Raw genomic sequence first — 26,466 nt, 5'->3', positions numbered from 1 at the left:
CAACCAAAGTTATGGATGAGGGTGAGACTGGTATGGCAGTACAAGACTTGTCGTGGGAGGCTGTTGTGATCTTCCAGGGTTGAGGAAAACACGAGACACCACGGACATGATGGTGCCGAGAACATTGTCGATCATGCGTCCGAATGTTGCCGCCCGTGCGTTTCAGAAGCTACGGCATTACCCTGAATTGATACAGTCCGTCGAAGTCACAAACGCGTTTTTTCAGCATGTTTAGGGTCTACTTCAACTTTCCAGTGTCCAGAACTCGTATTAATGGAAGGAAAGTATTTGGCTCCCTGTAGGTAATCAAGGGCATCATCAATATATACGTGCGATAGAGTAAGCGGCTCTTTTGATTATCTTTTATATTTACCTGGAGGACGGGACAAGTCGCAATGCTTGACCACATCGCGTTGCAGAATTGTTACAGAGTTACTGATCTTATTCAGTGTCTATAAGTCAATACTGCAGAAAGGTCAAGAGTGGTGGTGCTGGTGGTAGTGCTGAAAGAGCTCGCCGTTATGAGCCTCACAGAGGTGGGCAACGTTACGACTAGCGCTCTGGGGGAATGTGCGTCCTGGTAGCGACTTCTAAGGGAACTGTGCCGACATATGTCTGACAGAGTTTGAGGAAAACCATAGAAAAGCACAGACAGCAGCCCACAAGTGCAGCACCAGTGACTGTAGTGAGCCAGAAAGCGTTCATCACAACGTCTCCTCTTTTTTTTTCGTTACAAACAACAAACAAATAAGCAAACAAACAAACAACGTCTTCTTTTTAACGCCTTTGTTTCATTTGTCAACTGGTGAGCGAACGTTTCCTTGTAGAAACGTTGTACCTGAACACCCTTTCCTTCCTGTTTGTCGTAATAGGTAAAGACTGAGGGTTAAAACACGGGCACTGGCGTATATAAGGCCAATTCGTAACTCAGTTGTTAGCAGTTCGCACGGGGTTCTTCGTATTGAAGGGTATTTTGGACCGCTTCATGGTTGCTATGGTTGTATTCCAAGTGTTTCCATTTGTGTTTCGAGAAGAAGAAGTAGAGGAAAAGCCTGCCGACGTGGTTGTTCTAAGTAGCAAACGAAGAAGTGACAGTGGCGTTCTGTGCGGCCCACGCCTATCCGGAGTGCAATTATCCCCGTTCAATGTGTCGCTCGCTTGGTACTTGTTGCACAGACTGAACTTCTATTCCTGCTCGCAGACAGGTACGTTTCCCATTTCTTTCTGGATACTTTTTGTTCGCTCTGGGTAGTTAGCAGCTGGGACGCGGCACCCATGTCACGCTAAATGTCTTATGCACGTTACATTACGACGTGGCAGGACGCCTATCAACCACGCGTCAATATTACGTCTGTATCAATGTTTCACACAATGTACGTACAAATTTATGTTATGTGAAAACAAGTGATTCCCCACTTCCACTATTTGCCTCGCCTGTTTCGGAAGGACCATATGGTACCATATTGGTACCACATTGGTTTCAAATACAGCGTACTCCGCGTTGTGTAACGGGTGTATTCTAACAAATTGTGCTCCTAGAATAGCGCGTATTTGCGTTTACGTAGCCCACAGCTGCCAGCTGATCTGTATCATAGTCACACAGCAGATACCGAGATAGCGTGAGACGCTACGTTTAGACCATTCCTCGGTAGACCCTCTTCATAAACATACAAACGATCATCCTATTACTGGTCAGTTAGCACCATCACGCCGTAGTAGCGGAAGTGAATGTCGCACGGCTTCATTGTATTCGTCTGTTTTGTTTTACATACAGGGTGTCCCAGAAAATGTGTCATTTAATTATTAAAAGAACTACACCACCTAGAATCATGCGGTCAATAGCATTTGTTCTGATTAGGTGTTTGCCACCTCCTAATGTGAATGTCATGTACTCCAAGTTTAATTATGTAAATATTTGCGAACTGAACTCGGAAATTTGCCAAGTAAAGGTCACTTTTTTACCCCACCAATATGAAGAGCGTGCCGAATTCACTCAAATTCATGATAATTCCCAGTGATATTCACGAGCTATCCCATCGGGAAAAATAGCGCGCAATCGCTCTCAGCGCGACGAAAGCAGTTTCCGAAGCCAGCCCCCACAGGGTGATAGTAGAAAAAGTAACAGTTCCTAAAATTCGGAGAGGGAAAGCATTATCCCAGCGAAAGTCAGACGTGATAAGCCGTGCCTGTTTTATCTCTTTCTGCGATGTCGGGGAGGGCTGGGTTTCCAACCTCTTTTCGTCGGACTGACAAAGATTGCGCTAAAAAATTCAACGTGCGCTATTCTATGCGACCTCCGTAGAGCATGATGTTCGGCTATTTTTTCCGATGGGATAGCTCCTGAATATCCCTGTCAATTATCATTAATTTGACTAAATTAGACACGCTCTTCACATTGGTGGGGTAAAAAAGTGACCTTTACTAGGCAAATTTCCGACTTAAGCTCGCAAAAAAATTTCATAATTAAACTTACGTTGCACAACATTCGCATGAGGAGGTGGCAAAAACCCAGTAAGAACAAATGCCATTAACCGCATGACTCTAGGTGGTGTAGTTTTTTTTATTATAATTCAATGGCACGTTTTCTGGGACACCCTGTATACAGGGTGTTTCAAAAAACGTGTCATTCGGACTTTATACAAAAACGGGGCGACGGAAAAATACGGGGTAAACGGCACTTGTTTGACAACTGAATTTGCCATCTTGCAAAGATATTTTCATTTGATTTTAATTAAAATAAATTGAATTTCTTTAATTGAACTCTAAAATTTCCCAAGTCAACCTAACGTTTTTTTTTACAGAATTAGAGAGTCCGTAACGAACTTAGTCAGATCCACCAAGAAATCCGCTCGATATTGCAAATGGAACTGCCAAAAAAAAAGTCCCGAAATTGAGGCTTCAAAGTTTCGGGAATTAAACGGCGCACGAAATCAGACGCAAAGATTCGTGGAGAGGAGGACTTGCTCCTGCCCTCATGAAAGATAGAAGGTCGAAAAAAAAACAGGGCGGGAAAAAAGAGGCGGAATCATTTTTGTTTACCGCTTATCAACGTATGGTGGAATGTCACCCGCCTTGTTATCGGCGCGTCTTGTGCTGCACGCCGGTCCGGCGATAAACTGTTCTAGCTTCATGGGGGCAGGAACATGTCCTGCCCTCCGCGCATCTTTGCGACTGATTTGGTGCGTTGTTGAATAGCCGAAACTCTGAAGCCTCAACTTCGGGACTTTTTTTGGGCAATTCCCTTTGCAATATCGAACGGATTTCTTGGTGGTTCTGACTAAGTTCGCTACGGGCTCTCTAATTCTGTAAAAAAAACGTTAGGTTGACTTGAGAAATTGTGGAGTTCAATTAAAGAAATTCAATTTATTTTAATTAAAATCAAATTAAAATATTTTTGCAAGATGGCAAATTCAGTTGCCACACAAATGCCGTTTACCCCGTATTTTTCCATCGCCCCGTTTTTTAATAAAGTCCGAATGATTTGTCTTTTGAAACACCCTGTATGTACAAAGTGTCTCAGTTAAATCACCGGGTTAAATAATACACTAACGGGTGCACCAATTGAAGAACTTTTTATAGGTATCTATCCGATACCACCTACAAGCTGCGCTTCGTGTGAATGAGTGGGGGCGCTCATTATTTAAATAAAAATTCAAATGAGTCTCCTGTAAAACATAACCTCTAAAGCAGGGCGCCGTCGGCATTAAATTGGGTACTACCCCTTTTGGGACCTTCAGTGGACACCTTTTCGATAAAAGTCTGCCGCCGAAGCGGGTCGTTTGTTGCGGTCATTAATTGGTTTCGGTTTACATATTTTTGTCGCGGCTCGTCGCGGTGAAGCGCAAAAGGACGCTCTTCCACTCCCTTATCCACCAATGAATTACGTGTTCTTGAGCTTACTTCGCAACGGGGAGTGCTGAAGAAAAAGTAACAGCGTCAGACAGGCTTCGCCAGCCCCCCACCCCGCTTATCTGACTGACATGCGCCCGTTCTCTGTTATGGCGGCACGAACGAAACACAGTTTATCACATAGTACCTTGATATCACATGCTTTCCACTAGCACAGCACTGGCCCAAACTTTTTCTTCAGCGCTCCCCGTTGCGAAGTAAGCTCGAGAACACGTAATGCATTGGCGGACAAGGGAGTGGAAGAGCGTCCTTTTGCGCTTCACCGCGACCAGCTGCGACAAAAATATTTTATTTTTTTTATTTATTTATTTATTTCCGTTTCCATCAAGAGATGGCGGTGGTCCCAGACAAAAAGCTGCCATGATGCAGCTTGAAAACGCCTGGGGACCGCGACGTCAATAGCAGTGCTAACACATACCAAACACAGGAAAATAACTGGCATTCACATACGCGACACTTCAGCAACAACCAAATAAGCACATCTGGCATGATTACGTGCATCAATAAATTAATTGGTAAACACTCTTACAAAAAGCACCACAATAGCACAGACAGTAACAGCTTTGCTGTAATTACACACACTCATGTCTCTCCCATCATCAATAACGGTTTGAACTCGCAACAAAAAACACAGCTACTTGATGATCGATCAGAAAAAACGGAAGAACGCAAGAAATGCCCTCGTAATAATCCAAAAGCGAAAAGGAGTAATAAAAAAATTCTAATGTGATTGAAGGATATTTAGGTAGTGTGCACGGAGAGCTTTTTTCGAGAGCTTTTTGTAGTCAGGATGTTCGAACAGGTAACAGTATTTGTTTAATAACGTTGGTAACTGATAGCGTATCATTTGTGTTCCGTATGTCGTTCGGCATCGCGGAGTCAGCCAAACTTCCCTAGCCCGTGTACGAGCAACAGTGTCATTCTTTGTTAAGTGTGACAAAGTGTGCATTTCGTGAATAACGGCACGACCAAATTTTAACATTACTAAGACTCTGTATTCATATAAATATGTGACTGAAATTATGCCCAACTTAAGGAAAATTGGCTTGGTATGTGCAATGAAGTGTTCATTACAAATGGCGCGAGCTGCTCGTTTTTGGATTAATGTCAGTTTATTGAAGTTCGCCTTTGTGGTCGTTCCCCAAATCAAGTGTCCGTAACAAAGGAGAGAAGAGAAGAGCGCGTTATAAAGGCGTAGCTTAACTTGCGTAGGTAGTATTGCCCTGCACTTCCACAAAGTACCAGACACCTGCGACAGTTTACTAGATAATTTATCGACGTGTAAGTCCCAGCTCAAGTCATAGGGAAAAAAGACACCGAGTATCTTGACATTATTCACTAGCTCTATTTCATCACCAGATATAGTCAAAGGAATATTTGTTATGACACGTTTGTTCTTTGGTCTGAACAAAACTCCCTTTGTCTTTGTTGTATTAATCTGTAGGCAGTTATTGCGTGACCACTCATCTAGTGTCTTGAGTGTCATATTTGCAGTGCGGGATATTTCATCTGCATCAATGCCAGAAAAGAAAAGACTGGCGTCATCTGCGTAAATTACAAAATGTGCACGAGGGCAAATGTTTACAATATCATTAATGTAAATATTAAATAACAATGGCCCCAATATACTGCCCTGAGGCACGCCGGAAGTGATCTCAAGAACGGAAGATAAGTGGCCATTAATTTCAACCGACTGTCTTCGGCTGCCAAGATACGACTCTATTAGAGTGAGTGGGATACCACGTACACCATAAGAGTGCAATTTTTTTAACAATACACTGTGATTTAAAGAATCGAAAGCTTTTTTAAAATCTACATATACGCCTAATGTTAACCGCTTATTTTCAAAGTCAGTTAAAATAATTTCTTTTTGCCTTAGTAAGGCGAGCTCTGTGGATCGACCTTTGCGAAAGCCATACTGTGAATCAACTATAACCGAATGTTTTATGAAGAAGGAATCCAACTGAATAAATATCAGCTTTTCCACTAGTTTGGAGAAAACTGGTAAAAGCGATATAGGCCGATAATTTCCTAATAGCTGCCTTTCTCCACCCTTGTGAATGGCTATCACCTTCGCTATTTGCATCCTTTGTGGAAAGACAGCACTCGAGAAGCATTTATTAACGATATCCGCCACCACAGGCGCGACTATATCGCCAACGTATTTAACTGGTCTTATCTGAATGCCAAAAATGTCACAACTCTTACTATTGCGTAATTGAGACAGTGCAGATAAGACATCGGTTGCATTTACTGGGCAGAGAAAAAAAGAATCTTTCACTCGTTCAACTGTCCGTGAGCAGAGAGGCTGTCCCGCCGTTCTACTAGATACAGCGTTCACGAAATAATCATTGAAATGATCTGCTAGGGCTGAACCAGACACATTCTTCCCGTTAATACAAAGGTCTGTTATCTGTGGTGTGTTCTTTTTACGGTGCAGCACCATGTCTATCCTCTTCCACAGGGTATGACTGTTGCTAAGGCAAGAAGTGTCAAACATGTTGCTATAGTAAGTTTGCCTGGCCCGCCGCAGCTCGAGATTTAACATGTTACGGTATCTCTTGAAGTCACGCAGCTTCTCGGGATCACGCGTTTTCAAGAATTTTTTGTACATGCGACCTTTCTTTCGTATCATCTGAAGGTGTGAACTAGTGACCCATGGTTTCCGTATGTGTCTAGATGCTTTGAGCACCTTGTAAACGAAATGCCGCTTATAAATAGAAATAAACGTGTCTAGAAACATATTATATGCAGGATCATCTTCAGCATAAACAAAGTTCCAAATGACTTTAGAAATTTCTTCGCGGAAACTGTTCAGCGCGTGATCACTAACACATTGGTACGTCAATATCTCATTAGTGAAAACAATGGGGTGGTCATTTTCCGCAAGTAGAAATACAGGCAAGTGATCGCTGTAGTCAGCTACTAGAGTATCAGCACGATAAATGGACTGAGGTTCATTCGTAATAAACAAATCTATTAGCGCTATAGAATCAGTGGTAATACGAGTCGGATTCTGAATAACATTTTGAAACCCTAAAGAATTAATCAAATTCTGAAACATTAAACTAACTCCACTACTTTCTAGCAAATTGATATTAAAATCTATATCTAATCTATATCTATATATCTAATCTATATCTAATATGTAAACCGAACCCAATTAGTGCAACAAATGACCCGCTTCGGTGGCAGATTTTTATCGAAAAGGTGTCCACTGAAGGTCCCAAAAGGGGTAGTACCCAGTTTAATGTCGACGGCACCCTGCTTTAGAAGTTGTTTTTCACGAAACTCATTTGAATTTTTATTTAAATAATGAGCGCCTCCAACTCATTCACACGGTGCGCAGCTTGTAGGTGGTATCCGACAAATACTTGTAAAAAAGAAAGTTCTTCGATTGGTGCACCCGTTCGCGAATTATATAGCCCGGGGATTTAACTGAGACACCCTGTATACACTCTTAACTCCGTACCCTTTAGTAAAGGGTAAAAAATCGCAATATTTTACCCTCTATTTCAGAAGCTACCAGGTACCCTCTGAGTGACACCTTTTATAAAAGTTACAAGGAAACCCACTAATTAGAGGTTACGGCCTTCAATCCAGCACCTGCCCGTAAAGGTTACGCCAACGTGCGGCTTTTTATACAGGATGTTCATTTTTATTCGCAACAGAGTAGCGCTCATTTGGCAGGTGGGTTATGTGAATCTTTGCTAATTAGTCGATCCGTAGTTACAAACACATGCGTCAGGAAATGTCGGAAATGTTTGTAACTACGGATGGGTTAATTTGCGAAAATTAACATAACCCACCTGTCAAATGAGCGCTGGTGTGATGCGAATAAAAACAAACACCCTGTGCGTGGGATATGGACAGACATTTACAGAACACACCAAGGTACCAAAATGAACCAGCAGAAAAGGAGATCTTGAACATATGTATATTACAAAAACAGAAGTCTGTCGAGAGGTGACACATTGTGCACAAGTGCGATTCTTTTGTGAGGAGAAACCATGGTCGCTTTACCATGTATGTTGAAAAAACAACTATCTTCTAAGTGAGAAGCAATGCATAAAAGTGCGAGGAAGCTAGCGAGTCAAAACAACTGACCTATGTTTGCTAAGCTGAACACACCCAACGAAATGGAGAACTGCAGCAGAAAAAAATTTATTCCACATTCATGTTGCAGAGGCGAGCGCAAATGGCAATACAGTATTACATAAAACGCACACAACCTTGAGGAATATGAGTGTACAGTAACGCAGGAGACACTACATTACTGCGTTATCAGCGTTGGAGGCGCTCTGGGACGAGTTTGTGAGGTACTGCATTGCGCTGGTGACGGTATGTGAACCTGCATGTGGGATCCTGGGAACAAAAGTTTGGGCAATGAGAGTAACATTTACGGAACCATTCAAATCCGTACAAAGCACAAGGTACAAAGCAGCATAAATGCGGGAAGGCGTTCACTCCGCGATTGAGTCTTAGAATATCGTAAGAATACAACAAGTAGGAAGCTGCGAATTATATATCTCGATGCATATATCCGCAGCTCGCAAAATGCACGCCGGTGTATTGACTTGGCGACCAAGTAAGAGCAGAAAAGTAGCAAGCGTAAGTGGCGTTCATATGCAGGACCGCAAAACGCTTGCCATAATCACAACAAACCTGCGCTAAGAGCTCTTGCTATCAAAATGACGCACGTACCTAGCACAAAATGTACACTTACCCAGTGTATGAAGTGTGTGAATTAGGGCTGCAGTGGTGACGTTCGTTTTCGGTTATATATTCTTTGCAATCTTCGCACTCACTACACTTTCCCCTGAGAACACCGTAAATATACTTGTTTGCTAGCGACATCTAGCTTTTCCATTGTTCCTGACGATACTATGATAAACGCGAGGAAAACCACTGATTAAAACAGATTACACTTGTTAACGGACGGACGACGAGCGTTAAGCGTTTCAAGGAAACCGCTCTCAGTGTGGATAGACCTAGACCAGGCTCGACTACGCAGCGAAATCGAAAATCTTGGTGGTTGCGGCATTGACAATTGTTTTCCACCCTTTAGAAAGGAACATACTATCAGTATTTCAGACTGCGAACTTATAATCTGTGTTCATACAGCATTGATAACACGTAGTTGACGTATAGGTGACGCTGAAACAGATAAAAAATAACAGCGTAGATTCGCAACTGTCGTCTCGAATGGGAGGCTGAAACGCGGCATTTGCTGAAAAACAAAAGGAAAACAAACGATAAGAAACTAACAAAGAGATTATCGTTGGAGATTTCGCTTAGAAGTTACAGTGTCGGAGTAGAGGGTACATTTATAAGTTACAACAAGCTGTTTTTGTTTTTTCCGAGATGTAACTTCTATTCGCATGACCTTGGTCGCTTTAAACCTCTAAATATACGTTACAGTGGTGTAACCTATAAGAAATCTCGAAATCTACGTCTATACAGAAGTTACATGTTACATGTATATATACATGTTTATATACACAATAAAAGGTACGGGTTTAAGAGTGTATAGCTCCGCGAAGCAATGAGGCTATGAGCGGCGTAGGGACATGGATATATGACAGCAGGAAGTAGTGTGTATATTCGTCTATGTGAATGTGCGTATGATTAAAACAAGCTAGAGGGCGAGTATATTTAGAGGGTAGTAGGGAGGGCATGTATATTTAGAGGGCGTTATATTTCCCCATTGTCCTGTGCGGATCATAAACAACTCTTTTGGTTGTTGAAACATGATGCGGCAATGCGACGGAGACACGGATATAGGACACAGACAGACAGCGTTAACTGTGTCCGTGTCTCCATCATGTTTCAATGTACCTCCCAACATGCTTTACACCTTTTCGCACTTTAGTTTGTGATCATACATGATGTCTCAGAAAACATGTCATTGAATTATAATAATGATAATAATAATAAAAACTACACAGCCTAGAATCACGCAATCAACGGCATTTGTTTTTACAAGGTTTTTGCCACCCCCTGATGTGAATGTCGTGTAACGTAAGTTTATGTAAATTTTTGCGAACCGAAGTCGGAAATTTGCCAAGTAAAGGGCACTTTTTTACCCCACCAATGTGAAGAGAGTGTCTAATTTACTCAAATTAGTGATAGTTGACAGGGATATTCAGTAGCTATCCCATCGGAAAAAATAGCCGAACATCATGCTCTACGGAGCTCCCAGAGGATAGCGCGCGACGAATTTCTCAGCGCAATCGTTGTCAGTCCGACGAAAGGAGGTTGGAAACCCAGCCCACACCGGCACCACAGAAAGAGATAACACAGGCATGGCTTATCGCGTCCGGCTTTCGCTGGGATCATTCTTTCCCTCTCCCAATTTGAGGAACTAACTTTTTCTACTATCACTCTGTGGGGTGGGTTTGGAACCTCCTTTCGTCGCACTGACAGCGATTGCGCTCAAAAAGTCGTAGCGCGTTTTGGTCCGGTACTCCGAAAAGCATGACGTTCGGCTATTTTTTCCCATGGGATAGCTCGTGAATATCACTGTCAATTACCATGAATTTGAGTGAATTCGGCACGCTCCTCATATTGGTGGGGTAAAAAAGTGAGCTTTACGTGGCAAATTTCCGAGTTCAGCAAATATTTTTATAATTGAAGTTACGATACCTGACATTCACATGATGAGGTGGCAAAAACCTAGTAAGAACAAATGCCGTTAACCGCATGATTCTTGGTGCATTAGGTTTTTATTATAATACAATGACACGTTTTCTGGGACACCCTGTATGAGTGGAGAGTTTCATCGTCAGGGGCGGCACTCCACCACAATCCTGGTGGTGATATGGCGAAATGGAATAATGAGTCGCCTCACGGCGAGCACCATAATCCTACGTGAGCAGGGTGCGAAGACAGTATTACCAACATGAGATGTGGGTTCGAGTCCTACAGCTGGCTAAGCTTTTCAGTGACTTTCATCTTTCATCGTTAGTATTACCAAGTTCGTGTTCGATGATAGTATAGTGTAAGGATGATGATATACTTGCAAAATTGGAGTCCCACTGGTGCTGCCCTGACACCAACCGCCTTTTATATTCCTTACAAATACAACTGAGCCTTTTGACGCTCAAGTGCTGTGTTTGTCCTCCTCTGTTTCGTTGGCCTCTGCTACCATGTCAGTACGCATACGAGTGGTGTATCAGGTCTACCTTTTGAGGATAGTCGTATGAAGGGATTAAGTGAATTGTATGGCGGGTCTTGCTAGTTCTAGTTCTGCATTCCGTGGATAATACAGACATTTCTTGAACTCTAAAGGCATTTCCAGGAAACAAAAAGAAAAAGAAAGAAATAGAAACTAAGGAAGGTTCAGAAGGTGTTTCACGCCCGAAGGAGAACATGAACTTTTTAAGTAAAGTATACTTTCGCTTTCAAGGAGTAGCTCGCAAAAACAAACTTATTCACAAATCAATAAAAAATTCCGTAGTAGATCTTCTCTTTCACTTCGTCGGAGGGACGGTGGATTGGTCGTGGGGTAACTTCGCCAATAGTCCTGGCGGTTACCGTGGTACAGGGAGCATCCCAATGAAGACTACTGTGGGATGCTCGCATGTTTTTTTTTTTTTGTTTGTGGTGGGTAGTCTTCTTGGACTACCCAAATCCCAGGCCAAGAGGGTTAGCACACCCCTCCCCCTTCTGTGCCACAATCAACTCTCCCCTCCCTCTTTCACCCTCCCCACTCCTCCCTCCCCTGGATGCACGAGCCGCCACTGTTCAGAGTCAGCCTGGCTGACCGCACCTTCCCTCTACATCACCCCACTACCACCACCACCGACAGGGACGGTGGCAAACTTTGCTGGTGAAGCCGATATGTATTACAAGTAAAAGCAACAAGCTGCAGATCGGTACTTCAACATTTTCGTGACTGGTTTAACCCTTCACATCTAAAAGTGTTAGAAGTGTTCATGAAGGTCGAAATTGCGTTATTCGTTGTTCAAGCGGGGTTGGTTGTAATGCGTTACTTCAACAATTATAGAAAAACAATTGAAGTAACAAAATTACGTAATTATTGCTACACCGAAGTAAAGCTGTGTGGAAACCGACAGTTTCTATTAAGTTCTAGTGCAGAGAGATCGTTGACAGCCAGAAGCTCATGAGAAGCAAAGTAATCCAAAATTAGGTTTAGTTCGGCGAAGAATAGGCGAAGTACAGATGTTGGTAGTATTAAATGTTGCTTAGTCAGTTAGTGAATTATTTATTATGCATATACGTATACGTGATTTATGCGTGTGTAGCTTACGTAAGGGTCATTCCGAAAATTGCACGTTTAGACTGCCTTATTCAAAACACGCCTGTATTCAATTCGCACAGAATGGCAGACCTTGGCGGTGAAGCCGGAATCCTTCTGGTGCTCGTCGTCATCATGGTTTCGGGTAAGACGACTCCCCTCACTGCTTGTGCTTCTCTGGGAGATGAACTAAGCTCGGCCATATGCGGTATGCCAGATTGTGGTGGAGTCCTACATGTGTCATGTTGATATTTGATCTAAGTACACGGCTAACATGTCCCGGAGAACGACTATAGGTACCCGTGCATAAAGTGAGGGGCACTTGAAAGGACATCAAGATAGCAAACACCTTTCATGATGGAATTGTTTGCTGGCAAATATTCCCTCGCAAATAGCTAGTGTAATAGAAGCTTTTGCGGCAGCATGCCGAGACCAGTGGCGGAGACACACAGTTCGACGTTCTTGCTTCTATGGCAAGCACCTCCCTGAACACGGCAGACTTCCAGCAGTGGTTCCATCCTAGAACATAAACCGGAGCGCAATGCATCGCAGGCACGCCTCGTTAGCTTGGTAACACTGAGACCAACGTCAGTACCGAGGCTTGAAGAGACCTCGGGTATCCTCAGTAGCCTATATTGGCGTGTCGGATGGACTATATAGTGAAATACAATTCGAAATTTGTTGGGGGCACGTTCGTTACACGTGGTGACGGGAATGTGTTTTTCCAATGAACACCCACGCTTGCAACGAGTCAAAGATATCAACTAAATACCTAATGTCTTTCCCTGCCAAATACTTTTTTACTCAGGTTATCAGGTGTTTTTAACTCAGGTTATCGTCTATAATGTCATTACTTGTTCAGCGGAGCTGTGAAACCGGCATAACTTTTCTCTCACGAAATAAAACACCATTTTTAACACCATATTCCCAATTCAAATAGGTGTAAAAAGGTGTATTAGACGGTAAACACCTGCTTCAACACCCCACTTTACACCCTTAATGATCGACATTGGATAAAACGTGGTGTATGTCGATATTACACCTTTAGTAATGCTCTTCTTGCACCCTTTGCGGAACAGGAAATAGTGTTTTTATTTGAAGAAATAAAAGTGTAAAGTGATTTACTGTGTACAGTGCATCTCATCGACAGAGTGCGGCATCCTATAGACAGGAACAGGTATCCATATTGTGGTACAAAACAAACATTTCCATTGCCTGGGGCTGTGCAATAAAAAACATTACAACGAATATAAAATGAAAAATCACGTGATGGGTAACATGTAGTGGCGGTAGTTGCACTAGCGATTGATAAAGGGGTCCCACGGTTTTCTATTTAGTCGGAATATCCTTAACTTTCCCTATTCCATAAGTATTTCGACGCATGTCCCAAGTATCAGAGGTCCCACGTGTCAGTGTCAGAGGTCTTGTGGTCGTTAAGGTGCCGATAAGGATGCCTCCTATAGTGCTGGCTGTCATGATTGTCTGCAGATTCCCGGTGCTGAAGAGGTATGATGTTCCGACCGACACTGATTTGAAACGGCGATCTGAGGCTGACGCGTAGGCTTTCGGCTGTCATGGAAGAGCTTTCTTAGGAAGCGCCTAGTGGACGTACAATACTTCCAAGAAGGAGCGTAGGGACGTGTAAGGGGTGTATCCTGTTTGAAACTTTTAAAACTATTTCAAAAATAAACGCGTAAGTACCCACTATTAAAAATATATCTCCCAGAATATACGCTTAAAAATCAACGCACAAAAATAATCGCCGAAATATCCCCGCTTAAATAAAAACGCTAAGCAATCCACGGTTAAGAATATATCGTTAAAAATAAATCGTTTCAAAATCCCCCCAAATCCACCCTACAGTTGCCAGAGCCATGTGGTACGGCCCAAATCAAGGTGAACTGCAAGCACAGGACTAACAGGACCAAACTATCCTAAACTATTCCAAACTAACCGAAACCAAACTAACCTAACCTAACACAACCTGATCTAACCCGGCGCAAATTGCGATCAGTCCGCCACCGTGCTAGATGGTGAGGGGATTTTGAAACAGTTTATTTTTAATGGTGGATTATTAAACGGTGATCTCTAAGCGGGGATAGTAAGCGGTTTGTTTTAGGAGATCTATTTTTAACCGTGTATTTTTTAAGCGGATTATTCTTGAATGTTTTATTCTTAAGCGTTTATTCTAAATGGTGGATTTCGGGGACCCCCCCCCCCCCCCCGTGTGGGTGGCAGGCGGCGCGCCAGGCAAGCAGCGTGGTACGTAGCCATAATTAGAGGTTCAGATTCGGCGACTATATCTTCCAGTGATAAGCTCGCGCAACTGCAGCTCAGGACGGGGACGAACTCCATCATGGACAGGCTTCGTCCATGATGAGTTTTCTTCTAAAATTTGGAGTGAAACAGCCAAAGTTTTAGAAAGCTCGAAAGGGTGGTCTCCTGCGAATATATCTTGGAAAATACCTTTAATAATTATTCGTAGCTTTACGTCGTGAGACAGCTATGATGTCGATTATCTTTGACAACAAGGCGGAAATAGTCGAAAAGCAAATGCATAATGATGGAAGTTTCAATTGGATTACGTGTTCATAGTACATAGGTGCATCTACAGGGTGTCCCAGGAAACCTGTCATTGAATTCTAATAATAATAATAATATTAAAAAAAACTACGCCACCTTGAGTCATACGGTCAATGGCATTTGTTCTTACTAGGTTATTGCCACCTCCTGATGTGCACGTCCCAAATAAATGCCCATTTCCCAAGTAAATGCCACTTTTTAACCCCACCAACATGAAGAGGGTGCCGAATTTACTCAAATTCATGATAATCTACAGTGATATTCAGGATCTATTCTATCGGAAGAAAGAGCCAAACATCATGCTTCTCGGAGCACTTGAGTATAACGCTCGACGACATTTTGAGCGCAATCGCTCTCAGTCCGACGAAAGGAGGTTGGAAACCCAGCCCCCAGAGTGATAGTAGAAAATTATCATTTCCTGAAATTGGGAGAGGGAAGGCATGGTCCCAGCCGAAGCCGGACGCGATAAGCCATGTCTGTGGTAATTATTTCTACCATGCCGATGGTGGGCTGGGATTTCTACCTCCTTTCGCCGCACTGACAATGATTGCGCTGAAAAATTCGTCGCGCACTATCCTATGAGAGCTCCGGAGAGCATGATTTTCGGCTATTTTTCCGATACGATACCTCCTCAATATCCGTGTCAATTATCATTAATTTGAGTAAATTGGGCACGCTCTTCACATTGTTGGGATGAAAAAGTGACCTTAACTTGGCAAATTTCCGAGTTAAGCTCGCAAAATGTACATAATTAAACTTACGTTACATGACATGCATATCAGGAGGCGGCGAAAACCTAGTAAGAACAAATGCCGTTGACCGCATGATTCTATGTGGCATAGTTTTTCTATTAAAATTCAAGGACACGTTTTCCGGGACACCCCGTAGAACTATACAATAGACACCTGACCTTCTGACAGGTTGCAATACTGTCATGTTGTAGTCATTAGAAATGTCTATTGTTACTGGGAAGTTTCTCTCCCTCACAGAGCTCCATTTTTGCGTGTATAGAACCTTAAAAAATCCGTACAGCAATTTTGACAACAAAATACACCGTGCAACCAGAAAAAAATATTTTTTTAATATTATAATTTGACAAAGCAAATATACAGGGTGTTCCATTTAAGATTGACCCCACCTTTAAAAAATAATGAATCATCGCAGAAGAATGAAACCAAGTGCATAGTGTTACCAGTGACCTGGAGCATTTAATAGTATTTTTGTCGCGCAATTAACTGATTAATTAATTAATAAACTTTTTAATTAGGCGGATCACACCGGAGATGTCAACTGTGAAGTTGTGGGCGTTGACATGAGAAAGCGAATGCAGTGTGTTGCAACTCTCTAGCTCATACGAGTCTTTTTTTTCCCGGGCCAGCAGAAAGGGCCCGGAGTTCTGAAACTACGACGGAATCAGTTTCCGTCGCGCGAAAAGAGCGCTTGATTGCAACGCTTTCTCACGGCCGCTTGACGAACAAGCAATGATGTCGTCCCAGTCCGCCAATGCTGTTATCTGTCACGGGTGCGGGGTACACCAGCGAGGTCACTGCGGCGCTTTATCTCTTGATTCTTTGTGTTTTAGGCGTGAAGCGACACAAAACACGGGAAGCGGAAGATATCTGCTCACGGCTTACCTTGAACCACGAGCGCGAGATTATTAAATCGATAAGAAAGAAAGAAAAGCTGTGGGCTATGAAATTTATGAAGCCGCTCTTTTACACCATTTCATTTGCACCCACTCTCTGCGTTGTAGCACTTCTTTTGTCTTGTCTTTTGTCTAGCACGTCTTTTGTCTTTTACACCTTTTCATTTGCACCCACTCTCTGCGTTGTAGCACTTCGTTGTGTCTCTTCGTTGGAAAAGACATAACTTGTGCTACAACGCAGAGAGTGGGTGCGAATGAAAAGGTGTAAAAGAGCGGCTTCATAAATTTCATAGCCCACAGCTTTTCTTTCTTTCTTATTGATTTAATAATCTCGCGCTCGTGGTTCAAGGTAAGCCGTGAGCAGATATCTTCCGCTTCCCGTGTTTTGTGTCGCTTCACGACTAAAAAACAAAGAATCAAGAGATAAAGCGCCGCAGTGACCTCGCTGGTGTCCCCGCACTCGTGACAGATAACAGCATTGGCGGGACGGACGACATCAATGCTTGTTCGTCAAGCGGCCGTGAGAAAGCGCTGCAATCAAGCGCTCTTTTCGCGCGACGGAAACTGATTCCGTCGTAGTTTCGGAACTCCGGGCCCTTTCTGCTGGCCCGGAAAAAAAAGACTCGTATGAGCTAGAGAGTTGCAACACACTGCATTCGCTTTCTCATGTCAACGCCCACAGCTTCACAGTTGACATCTCCGGTGTGATCCTCCTAATTAAAAAGTTAGAAAATTAAATTAATTACTTAATCAGTTAATCGCGCGACAAAAAATACTATTAAATGCTCCAGGTCACTGGTAACGCTATGTACTTGGTTTCATTCTTCTGCGATGATTCATTATTTTTTAAAGGTGGGGTCAACCTTAAATGGAACACCCTGTATAAATATCAATAAAAGCCAACATAGGAAGCTGACGAGTGATTGATTGTATACCGTAATTTGTTCTACTAAACGACAGGCGAAATTTTCAGGCAGTTCTTAGAGGGTACGTATATCTATACTGAACCATCGAAATAATGCTTAAGTGTTGATTGTTTGTCCTTGCCATCGTTTTGTAAAACTGTGATACGCGATATTTGTACAAAGAATTTAGTTTTAATATCTCATGCTTATGAAAAAGGAACTCTGCATGATCTGTGTAGGACAGACCAGCAACTATACGCAAGTGTCTTTTTTGAATCATATTAATTTGATTTTAATTCGACGTTGTAGTCGTTCCCTAGATCAGTATGGCGATTAGTCGACTTCATTTCGGTTGCTTTCATATCGGTCCCTGTAAAGGCAGTTATAGAAGTGTAGGTACACGCTTAAGGGGCAACCTCCATGGAGCGAATGTACAGCGAAAAAGCTGCGAACTTCGCTCAGCGTCGGACGCCCTGCGCGAGGCGTCAAAAATGTGAGCGTCCGCCGCCGATCTGCCCATGCCAGATATTTTCGCCCAGCGTCCGCGATTCCGGAAGCGTCAACTGCAGATGAACCAATGAAAGTGCTCTTCCGCTACGAATCTATACGCCAGATCGTCTGCACGTGGTCGTCTGCTCTCGTGAATCGTGAAAATGGGAGGCGTACACCTCTTTGTGGCAATTTGAATTGCCATGAAAATGCTTATACGGCCCTCTCTCTCCTCAAATCAGAACGGGTAACTGTATCAATCTGCATAGTGGTTGGCGCAGAGCGTGTTTGCTGCGAAACCGGATGTCGTTTTGGCAACAAACCGGAAGAGGTGCAGGAAGGCATGTATAGAGCGTGGCATGGCCGAGTACTGGCACTGCCCCTTTTAGCGGTTCGTGTCACTTTTGCGCGCTTGACATTACAAGGAGTCCTCGCGTGCGGGTCACTGTCCCCTCTCGCCGGCCCCTCTCGTCTTTTCACCGGTCATATGAAAAACTTGTTAATACCAAATTCCAAATATTATTGGTAAATACCAAATAGTGAAAACCAAAACACTAGCCATAACCGTCGCCGTTGACTTTCCGCCCTCGATCCTTTGGAACAGTACCAAACCGGTGGACTGCAACAAAAAACCAAGGAAACTATTCATTTATCAGCATTCGATGAAAACGGTGCTGAATGGAGGTACTGTTCTATAGCAGCCGGATCCTTTTCGTTAAGTGCACTAAGTTTGTCGTTGACACAGTGTTTGCTTCATGGTATTTTAATGCCGCTAAGTAGTTGTGCTGCATGCAACATCACATCTGCACCATCGTACGAACTTGAAGGGCGTGACGCGATGTTTCCTCAGCTAACAATACCTGCCATCCCTGCGAAACTAGTGTACAGATTGTGTCCTTCACGTATTGTCTGTGGACAGTCACGGCTTACACATTCCTTCTTTGCAGCCATGCTGCGGATATCGAAAGGCGTGGTGAACGTCCCAGTGCTTGCAGTAATCGCTTCCTGGGGATTTTTCGTTGGTATGGCCGTCAACAAGTATAAAGTGAAGGAAAAATTTTTGGCGATAACAGACTCTCATATCAACGAGATGCTCTTCCTGTACATGCCTGTGCTTACGTTCGCCGTTTCCTTCAACATTCGCTACCACCTCTTCCAGCAGTGCTTCTGGCAGTGCTGCATCCTTGGTGTCGTTGGAGTTGGTGAGGAATACCTTTTACTTCATAGTACTGTCCGTTAAGTGGACGCCACAGACATGAGTGCGTACAATAAACCCCGTTGCCAGGCATGACGTTCCAAAACGTACTAGAATGATGTACAGGGACGAGGACGTCAACTATTATGAGACATACTAGTACAGGGAAATGAAAAAAGAAAAAGCAATGAAACAGCAAATCGAGTGCACTCCCCGTTGGAGACGTATGCGAGGTATTGGGCGTATAAACTTTTAATCAATAACGTTATCAATTAGGTTAATAATAAAATAACATTGTACAATATATCAGAGATCCAAGTCACCAGACCGTAAGAGGACAAAGGTTTATGAACCGAACTGGATAAACTAACGAATACAAAAGAACAGTCCGCACTAGCCCGTGCCCCACTGACTCATGCCACCGCCGCTACCGCTTCGCCTTTTCCCAATATACTCCGGGGTCGGCCTGGTCCAGGACGCAGGGTGTTGAAGATGATGGCCAGTTCTAGAGCTCCAGCTTGTGGAGATGCTGGACAGGACGTCGGATAACCGCTCCGTCCGGTAGCCTGACGCTGCATGCTCGCTCGACAACCGTCCCGACCAGGAAAAAGTGCCACAACCCGTGCAAGTGGCCAGGTGACACTCGAAGCACAGGGCCTAGGAGGTGAAGACAGGAGTACTAAGTCGTTAACAGAAGGTGTATTCGATACCGTACACTGCAGGCGATTAGCCGAGGGAAGCTCAACGATGCACTCCGTTTGCCACCTGCTCCATAGCTCCTGCAAAATGGCTTGCCTTTCAGATAAAGCGTCAAGCATATGCGCTCGAGAGTGGCCGGCCTCGTCCTCTTGCACGGTGCACATTCTCTTGCACACCAGGCAAAACCGTCTGCCACCTTCCGACAAGGAAATGTGCGGGAGTTAGAACTGAAAGGTCGGTCGGATCATCAGACAAATAGGTCAGAGGACGAGAGTTTAGTATGATTGTAGTCTAGCCCGCGTAGGAGAGGCACCATCGTCCAAGTACTTTACGCAGGGACGACTTGGCAGATCGAACGAGCCTTTCCCAAAAGCCTCCCCACCAAGCCGCTCTGTCTGCGATGAATCTCCAAGATATGTGATGGGTGTCACAGTATCGTTGAAGGTCCTCTGAATCAATAACAGATGAAAGTCGTCGAATGTCCTGTGAGGCACGCTTGAAAGTGCGGAAATTGTCCGAGTATATAACCCTTGGAATGGACCGTCGAGCGATAAATCGGGGAAAAAGCCTGGAGGAAGCTTTCAGTAGACATTGAGGTGGCCAGCTCAAGGTGAACTGCTCTGGTTACAGCGCATGTAAAGAGAACAAAGAACATTTGCAAGCGGTGTCGGTTGCGTGATAGTAATACAGTGGTCCTGCAAAGTCAACACACAAGACTTCGAATGGGTTCGAGCGCGTTACACGGTCTAGGAAGGGGCGCAGTCTTCTGGGTGCAGGGCCTAATGCTATACCTTCGGCATGTGACGCAGGAGTAGATGACTCGTTTAACCGCTTGCCGACCTCTAACAACCCAGTTGCGTTCGCGCAACTCAGCTAGTGTATCGCGGACTCCAGCATTAAGTTGTAAAACATGAATGCTAGTGATTAGCAACCACGTAAATCGATGTTAACTGGGTAGAACAGCTGGGTACATGGCTTCACGATGCAATGCGCTGAACTGAAGACGAGTCTGAAGTCGGAGTGGCCGTCCTCTCCGCGCAGCGTTGTTAGGTTCCTTAGCTCTGCGTGCTTCGTGTTAGAGCCAAACGTCTCTTGCTGCACGACTTTAATCCAATACAATTCTGCTTCGAGAAGTTCTTGGGCCGAAAGGTGTTGACGTACTCGAGAAGCTGGTCGTTGAGCATTGTGGTGCAAACCAGATGATCCAGGCGGTAATTGTTAGCACACGGTGAAAGGAGCTGTAGTCTTCCAAGTCTAAGATGGCACGGGGAAGGACGGTCAACGCCGCAGCGGTGGCTGTGTGGAACTGTACCGTATGCGGTTCGGGACATCTAGCTTCTGGGCATTTCTGCGGCTTGGACGGCAAGCATTCTGAGGACCACTGTGCCTCTTCATGCGGAAGCCAGGGAGGTCCTGACCACCAAAGTATGCGGTTCAGCAGATGAGGTGCTGCGAGATCACGCATGAGGAGGTCCGCAGGGTTTTGGTCTCCAGGACAGTGACACCATTGGTCAGGATCCCTGCTCTTATGAATCTCACTGACTCGATTGGCAAACGAAAGGATTCAAGCGACTGGTCTGTGATCTTATCCAACAAACAAAGCACGATCATGGAATCTGGCCAAGCATGACACTTTACATCCTGCAGAGAGAGCGCCGTCTTGACCGAACTGAGGAGCCGTGATGCCACCAGCGCAGCTATTATGTGAAAACCAACACAGGAGTCTGGGGAGTGTGTCTCTCCAACGGAGCTACTCGAGCCTTCGCGATTACGAACTTCACTTGTGGCATGCTCTCTGAGTAAGCACCGTAAGCTTGTAGACTTGCGTCGCAAAAGACGTGGAATGACAGGTGATCGGGATTGATGCACGGGCATGCATACAAGAGTTGAGGTAAGCGAACTTCAGCCATAGCCGGTATGCCATCGCACCAAGCTTGCCACTTAAAGGCGTGCTCTGAGGAGAGCGGCTCGTCCCACCCTAGGCCGCGTAACCATAGTTGTTGGAACAAAATCTTGCCAGATACTACGAAGGGTGATAGCATGCCAAATGGATCGTACAGCCGAGATACAAGCTGGAGGACGCCACGCTTGGTGCTTGCTGGACGCTTGAGGAAGTCCAGGAGTGATGTGGGAGAGCAAGCAATTGTGTCATTATGTCTCCACCAGCTCAGTCCGAGTACACCCTTCGTGGGAAGCGGCGTACTTTCAGGGCTAGCAACGCCGTCCCGAAGGAACCTTTCTCGCATCTCGTGCGCATTAGACGTCCATTTGTGTACTCGCATGCTAGCGGCGTTGAAAATCAGCAGTGTTTCCTGGTAAAGGGAAACCACATCTTCCATGTTGTTGTTCCATGTGGTATGAGGTCATCGACACAGAACTGATCAGGTAGAAGATGCCCCGTTTCAGGATAGTGCGGTATCTGATTGTAAAGATGATGTCGAATTGTAGCCGGCAACAAGAATGGGCTGGATGTGGCACCGAAGGGCACTCGTGTCATGCGCCACATTTGGAGTGGAGGAAGATCGTCCATGCTTGTGGGAAGATACTCATACCAAAAGAAACGAAGGCAATCCCTGTAGAAAGGGTCCGTGAGTATTTGTAAGAATGCTTTCTCAATAGCGGCTGTCAAAGCGATCTTCCACGTGCAGAAAGCAAAAAAAAGTGTCAGGATTGATGGGTTGAGGTTACGACCTGGTTCCAGGAGCCCGTTCAATGACTGTTGGACCAGGCTTCATGGAGGAAATATCAAACACGGTGCGGACTTTCGTCGTTTCTCTTTCCCGGCGTATTGCGGCGCGATGAGGCATATCGTACTGGCCAGTGTTTGCAACTTCGTCGCGAAGCACGGCCTCGGCGTGATCATTCTCCAGATATTGCCTCATGGTCTGGTCATACTCCGCGAGGAGATCAGGGTTCTTGAAAAGACTCCGTGTGAGCCTGTTGAAGCGCTGTCTTGCCAGAGTGCGATTGTCTCCGAGCTGAACGCCGTCAGACCTCCATGGCAGCCGAACAACGTACCTCTGATCCTTCATGTACACCGAACTGCGGAATTGCTCAAGCACTGGGTGACGCTGAACTTCGTCCGACCGTGAGATGGGAGGGTTCGTGACTCCCAGATGCTCGAAGTTCCAGAACCTTTCTAGGTTTGTCGCAAGACTATGGTCATCCTGAGCCGTATATACATGCATAGTCGCAACGTTCGTACAACGTAGATCACGTTGGAAAGACCCGTGCAGCGTCCACCCAAACATCGTTTCCACAGCTGCAAGACTGCCGTGAAGCTTGTTCACTCTTCCGGATACTATCTGTCAGTCCGCTCCGAGGAGGAATGAGATGCCTGGCACGTCGAGTATCTTAGTTGGATCGTCTGTAATGGGCAGCTGATTAACGAGAAGCAGGTAGGCCGAACAGTCGGCGGGCACAGGAAGGGAGCCTGAGCATAGATCGTCAAATTCGAGGGCCTCCACTTCAATTGCATTGGACTTGGACCCGTCTTCGGGGAGCCTGTGCCGTAGTCTTGTGGCCGAAGGCAAACACAGTGAGATTCTCGAAGCCTGCAGAAGCGCATCGAAGCCTCCGAGGAACGTCGCGTCGAATGAACGATCTTTGACTTCCGCCATCCGAGAGGATTCGTACCAACTGCTGCGAAGCTGGGTCACAACCTTGAGCATAAACCCTTGCTGTCTGCAATATCAGGACGGCGCTAGTGCTGATGGCGGAAACGTTTACGGGAAGATCCGGAGTTACGAATGGGGCCAGCAGGGATGCAGCGCTGGAGGCGATATCACATAAGGAGGCTGCAGGTTGGAGTCCTTGTGAGGAAGAGTTTTTGCTAATCAAGACGCTTGTGGTCGCAGGAGTGGCTTCTCTGCAGGAAAGCGTAGTAAGGTGTTTTCCTCCGCAGACTCCACAGATCAGCTTAGACGAATATCTGCACATTTTCGCCATATGGTACCGCCTTCCATAGCGAAAACAACACCCTGCCTTCCTGAGTTTTAAGAATTTTTCCGTCGGTGAGAGCGCTGTGGAGCAGGGGTCCACAGAATGCTGCTTGAAACAACAGAAGATACAGATGGCTTCCCTTGTAACAGTGTTGGCGGTGAGGGTGACCGCAGAAGGCGTGCGCACTGAAGTTTCTTGAGTAGGGAGCAGTGTTGCGGATTTGGCCGCCCAAATCGGATTTAAATGAAATCCGCATTTTTTCTGAAGGTAGTAAATCAAATCCAAATCAAGTCCGGATTTAATTTTGACACGTTAAATCAAATCCTTTTAAATCCGGATTTGTTTTTCTGGACCTATATCAAATCCGCTTTTAAATCCGGATTTATCAAATCTTTTGACAAATCCGGGGGCCAAAATTCGTGCAGTAGCATTACTAGACGTATAACCGTGTCTACAAATTACTAATACTGCATGTATTCACTAAACAACGCTTAAATAACAGCGTGACGTGGCACAAAGAACAATAAATTTTGTCTGATTGACGAGGATATAAAGAGCCAACATATCAATCCTTCTTCCTTGAAGCTGATGAGGAGGCAGCTTCAAACGGACTTGACGGCACCACGCTTTGGTCTTTTGACGCCTTCTCAAATGCCGTATGAAATTGGATGTAACATGTAAACATGCAGCTTCGACGACCCCTTCTTCTGGCAATGCTTACATGTCCCGTGAAAAGTCCTTGCGGAGCTTTCTATGTTTGTGTAATGGATTCTCCAGTTCCATGGCTTCATACTGGCACGCTGCGCAGTCCACTTGAGCACGGAGCTTACGCATAATTCGAACGCACACCCTACTGCAGGACGCTATAGGAGGTGAAATGCTTAGTCACGTACGTCGATGATATGACAAGCGTGGACAGGAGGCGACCTCACTGTGTCACCTGTCACCTCTAGCGTTCGCTCGTGGATGTTGTATTTCATGCGCGACCAGCCGCGTACGATTAGCTGGAAGCTAACACAGGCCGCATTTTGGAGGGCATGAGTACGTCCCCCAGAGCTAGGCAGTCCCGAGCATTGCCCGAGCCCAGAGCTGCGTCGGCCTGCAGTGTGATAGCATTAGACTTCTCCTCACGAAAAAAACTCATCCTCCGTCATTTAATTCCCCGTTGGCTCAGACGGCTCTCCTCGCCGGTGCGTAGCCGACAGCTGGCCACTCCGCCGCGCGGAATTGCGCAATGCCAGTGGAAGAGGGGCGCAAAGGGAAGAACAACGAAAATACATGTAATGAATGAATGATGGGAGTTGAGTTGAAGGTATCCAGAAAGAAAATAGTAAAACTTTATCGAAAATCAGCCGCACTTGCTGTTGCATTGCCTACACGTAATTCGTTAAGAGCCCTAAAATTTTTGTGTTACACCAAAATAGAAAAAATGATACTGATAAAAGTGCGTTGAATCGTCGGTGACTGGCTCGCTCTGGTAGGGGCGGTGCACAACCCCCATCTCCATCATCACGTATCGTGTTAGTGTTGACTCGGGCTTCACGGGGCATAAACAGTTGGTAGGTATGGTACACCTTCCCAAGAGCGGATTTTGGGTCAGGGACCTCCTCGTCATTTAGCACCGGGCGAGCACGCGTGCGTGAAGGAATTCCTATCGCGGGCCTAGGCTCAGCTACGCCCAGACACACACGCCTGCGTCGATCAGTACTCAAAAGACCAAGGGTCGCTGGTTACTATACCCCGGGGGTCACAGTTAAATTGATCGTTAATAAATCGTGGGAAATGTTACGAATTCTGTTACTAAACATGTAGCCTATGGGTCTGTTTTAATGGTGACGTTTCGGTGCTTTGTAAAAATTTTCCTCGCGCAGTACAGACTGTTGTAATCAAGGGAAAAAAAGGGGTATGGGAGGAAGAATGGCACATCTTGCCATGATTGTCCGTGGGAGTAGGGAAGGCTTGCCTTTACGAAATCACGAAATGATAGATTTGATATATTTATTGTTCGCTTTTACTTTGTTTTGACATGAATGCGTGTACCTATATGCGTTCAATATGATTGGGAAGACCAATAATTTCACGACATGATTTGGCAAGCTTGAAACGGCTCGTGCTTGAAGACTCAGCTAGAGGTCCACGGGAAAGGTTCCGTCCAATCGACAGAATAACGCTAACTACGTTCGAAGAACTGCGCATCCGATGTTCCCTCGGTGCGGTGAGGGGAAGTGATTGGAACGAAACGGCTACTCCTGTCGCTCTGGGGAGAGGACGCCGCTAGAGCGTGTGCAGATTTTAGACAAGGTCACATCAATTCGCGTAGAATGCGAAACGGCGCTTTGCTCAATTTCAAATCCATGCATCTTGTGAGGGAGCTTGGCGAAATCCACGCGCAAATCCGCTGCAAAGGGGGCGATTCAATCCAAATCCAAATCATTAGTGGAAAATGCGATTGAATCCAAATCCAAATCATAACTGGAATATGCGATTGAATCCAATTCCAAATCATTAGTGGAAAATGCGATTCAATCCAAATCCAAATCCTGCCCATATTTTTTCGCGCAAATCAAATCGCAAATCAAATCCTCCAGCCCTCCGGTGGATTTAAATCCGGATTTAAATCAAATCCGTGGATTCAAATCCGCAACACTGGTAGGGAGACTGTGACTGCCAGACCCTCCCAGTAAGCGCTCTCTAAACTCAATTTCACTCTGAAGGAAGTTCAGCAGGAGACGAAATTCATCCGTGTCAGACTCCGGCGCTGGAGTTTCTTGCGCTGGGGTCAGTGCCGGCGCTGGCGCTGGAGTGGGGTTGCCTTAGCTATTGTATCGGTAGAACTGTA

At 45.1% G+C, this 26,466-nt stretch overlaps 1 protein-coding gene across 4 annotated transcripts in view; it reads left to right on the top strand.

Annotated features, from left to right (window-relative positions):
• Positions 1-1,051: 1,051 nt before the first annotated feature.
• The window catches only part of LOC135387255 (sperm-specific sodium:proton exchanger-like), a 199,469-nt gene continuing 174,054 nt past the window's right edge, over positions 1,052-26,466 (top strand). For 3 of the 4 annotated variants that reach the window (XM_064616541.1, XM_064616543.1, XM_064616540.1), the window contains exons 1-3: positions 1,052-1,205; positions 12,253-12,314; positions 18,739-18,993. In XM_064616541.1, the coding sequence (XP_064472611.1) occupies positions 12,254-12,314; positions 18,739-18,993 (316 nt within the window). In that variant the 5' untranslated portion in view covers positions 1,052-1,205; position 12,253. The remainder of the gene's footprint in view (positions 1,206-12,252; positions 12,315-18,738; positions 18,994-26,466) is intronic. The other variant, XM_064616542.1, reaches the window with a different exon arrangement.

The sequence above is a fragment of the Ornithodoros turicata genome, chromosome 3 (assembly GCF_037126465.1).
Source record: "Ornithodoros turicata isolate Travis chromosome 3, ASM3712646v1, whole genome shotgun sequence".
NCBI classification, from domain to species: Eukaryota; Metazoa; Arthropoda; class Arachnida; order Ixodida; family Argasidae; genus Ornithodoros; species Ornithodoros turicata.
Note: the sequence above shows the minus strand (reverse complement) of the source record. Positions and strands in the feature narration are given on the sequence as shown.